The sequence below is a fragment of the Penaeus chinensis genome, chromosome 38 (assembly GCF_019202785.1).
Source record: "Penaeus chinensis breed Huanghai No. 1 chromosome 38, ASM1920278v2, whole genome shotgun sequence".
Taxonomy (NCBI): Eukaryota; Metazoa; Arthropoda; class Malacostraca; order Decapoda; family Penaeidae; genus Penaeus; species Penaeus chinensis.
This window is the reverse complement of record NC_061856.1, coordinates 8,172,221-8,174,720: the sequence shown is the minus strand read 5'-3', so window position 1 is coordinate 8,174,720 and position 2,500 is coordinate 8,172,221. Positions and strand designations below refer to the sequence as shown.

At 34.2% G+C, this 2,500-nt stretch overlaps 1 protein-coding gene across 1 annotated transcript in view; it reads right to left on the bottom strand.

The window, feature by feature from the left end:
• Positions 1-2,500, bottom strand: part of LOC125045922 (visual pigment-like receptor peropsin) — an 81,565-nt gene that overhangs the window by 5,435 nt on the left and 73,630 nt on the right. Inside the window, exon 4 of the mRNA XM_047643524.1 lies at positions 650-777. Coding sequence (XP_047499480.1) covers positions 650-777 — 128 coding nt within the window. The remainder of the gene's footprint in view (positions 1-649; positions 778-2,500) is intronic.

The following is a 2,500-nucleotide window of genomic DNA, read 5'->3' as shown; positions in this document are numbered from 1 at the left end:
TAGGCAGTTAAGGAGACAGATACATATAGTAAGTAAGATAAATGCTCTAAGTAAGAAATAATGGGAAAAATACTTTGATTTAGTAAGATGTGTTAAGACCCATTGGCAAGATATATTGGAGATATACTGATAAATCTATTACGTCCAGTGGACGACAAGAGAGGAGAGGGAAATGGAGAAGGAGATGGGGATGGAAATGGAGATAGAGATAGATAGATAGACATGTAGATAGATAGATAGATAGATATATTGATAGATAGATAGATAGATAGATAGATAGAGAGAGAGAGAGAGAGAGAGAGAGAGAGAGAGAGAGAGAGAGAGAGAGAGAGAGAGAGAGAGAGAGAAAGACAGAGAGAGAGAGAGAGAGAGAGAGAGAGAGAGAGAGAGAGAGAGAGAGAGAGAGAGAGAGAGAGAGAGAGAGAGAGAGAGAGAGAGAGAAAGAGAAAGACAAGCCAAAAACAAAGAGAAATAAAAAAAAAAAGAGAAAAAAAATACAGACAGAGAGACACCAGAACACACCCACCCACAAGAGAACGCCACTGAGACCCATACCAAGAACCCCAAACTATAACATGGAAAACCCCCTAATACCTAATACCACACACACACACACATATATATAAATTAATAATAAATAATAACTCACGTAAATCATGTCGACAGGTGACGAGGTAGCGGTCCAGGGCGATCATGAGGAGGGTCGTGAGGTTGGCAACACCCATGAGGAAACCCATGAAGGCATAATACTGGCACCCGAAATCTCCATACAGCCATCTGTGGGTTGGAAGATGAAGCGATTGAGAGGTAGGCATAGAGAGAGAGAGAGAGAGAGAGAGAGAGAGAGAGAGAGAGAGAGAGAGAGAGAGAGAGAGAGAGAGAGAGAGAGAGAGAGAGAGATAAAAAAAGATGATGAGGATGATGGTAATGGTGATTATAGAGGTGTTTGGAGGTGATGGTGATGATGATAATGACAATGGTATTTTGAATAATGAATAATGGCATTAGTGGTGATGATAATGGTGATGGTAATGATAATGGTGATGATGATGATGATGATAATGATATGATAATGGTAGTGGTAACGATGATGATTGATATTGATGATAATGGGATTGACAATGAAGATAATAATAATGATAATAATAAATAGGATTATGATAACATAAATAATAAGTGTAATGATAATGATAATAGTAATAATGATAGTAATAATGATGATCATGGTATTAATAATAATATTAACAATAATGATAATAACAACAACAAAAACAACAACAACAATAATAATAACAATAATAATTAATAATAAAAAAATGATAAAAGGTATAGATTTACCAATACATATGAAAACAATAACAACAAAATAACATAAAAAGACCTAAAAGATTGCCTTAAGAAGTCCTGTAGTTTCTTTCCTTGTACTTCTCTCATAAAACACCAAGATTAATTGCCAGGAGAAGAGCGAGAGAAAATTGTGTTTATTCGCGTGTGTGTGAAAGAGAACTTAAACAAAAAAATCTGACACTTATGATTTGTATTTTTTGTTATTATCATCATCACTGATACTAGCAACAACAATAATAACAGCAATACTACAATACTACTATACATACACACACACACACACACACACACACACACACACACTTTATGTATATATATATATATATATATATATATATATATATATATATATATATATATATATATATATATATACATATATATATATATATATATATATATATATATATATATGTATATATATATATAATTTAACTTCCATATGAAAACTTCAATCCACAAGGATAAGAGAGTATATACATATAAGATGGGTTACAAGACATCATATATTCACAAAAGCGGTCTAGAGCGACAGGAAACTGAGACGTGACCCGTTTGACCAATTGTGCGTCTGACGAGGCGCTGTTGATGGAAATCGGTATTCCTTGTCCAGCCAGAGGGAAGGGGGGATCCTCTCCCTGGCTCTTTTTTGTGTGTCTCATATGGAAATGTGTATATATATATGTATATATATACATTTATCTATAATTATTTATTAATTTATATGCACACACACACACACACACACACACACACACACACACACACACTCACACTCACACACACCCCCCCCCACACACACACACATATAAATATATATATATATATATATATATATATATATATATATATATATATATATACATATACATATACATATACATATATACATATATACACATCCACACACACGGAGTATGTGAGGCTCACATTTTCACATTCAGCACCCTCACCCTAATACCCTAGTGACCTCACGTACTACTCTACTCCAAAAAAACACTCATTATCCCTTCATTCCAGTCACCGACAGATCTTCCTATTTCGCTGCGTCGTCTCTGTCCACTGTTGCCATTACATATAATACTTATCAACTTACAAACACTTCCTATACAATAATACATGCACACACACACACACACACACACACACACAC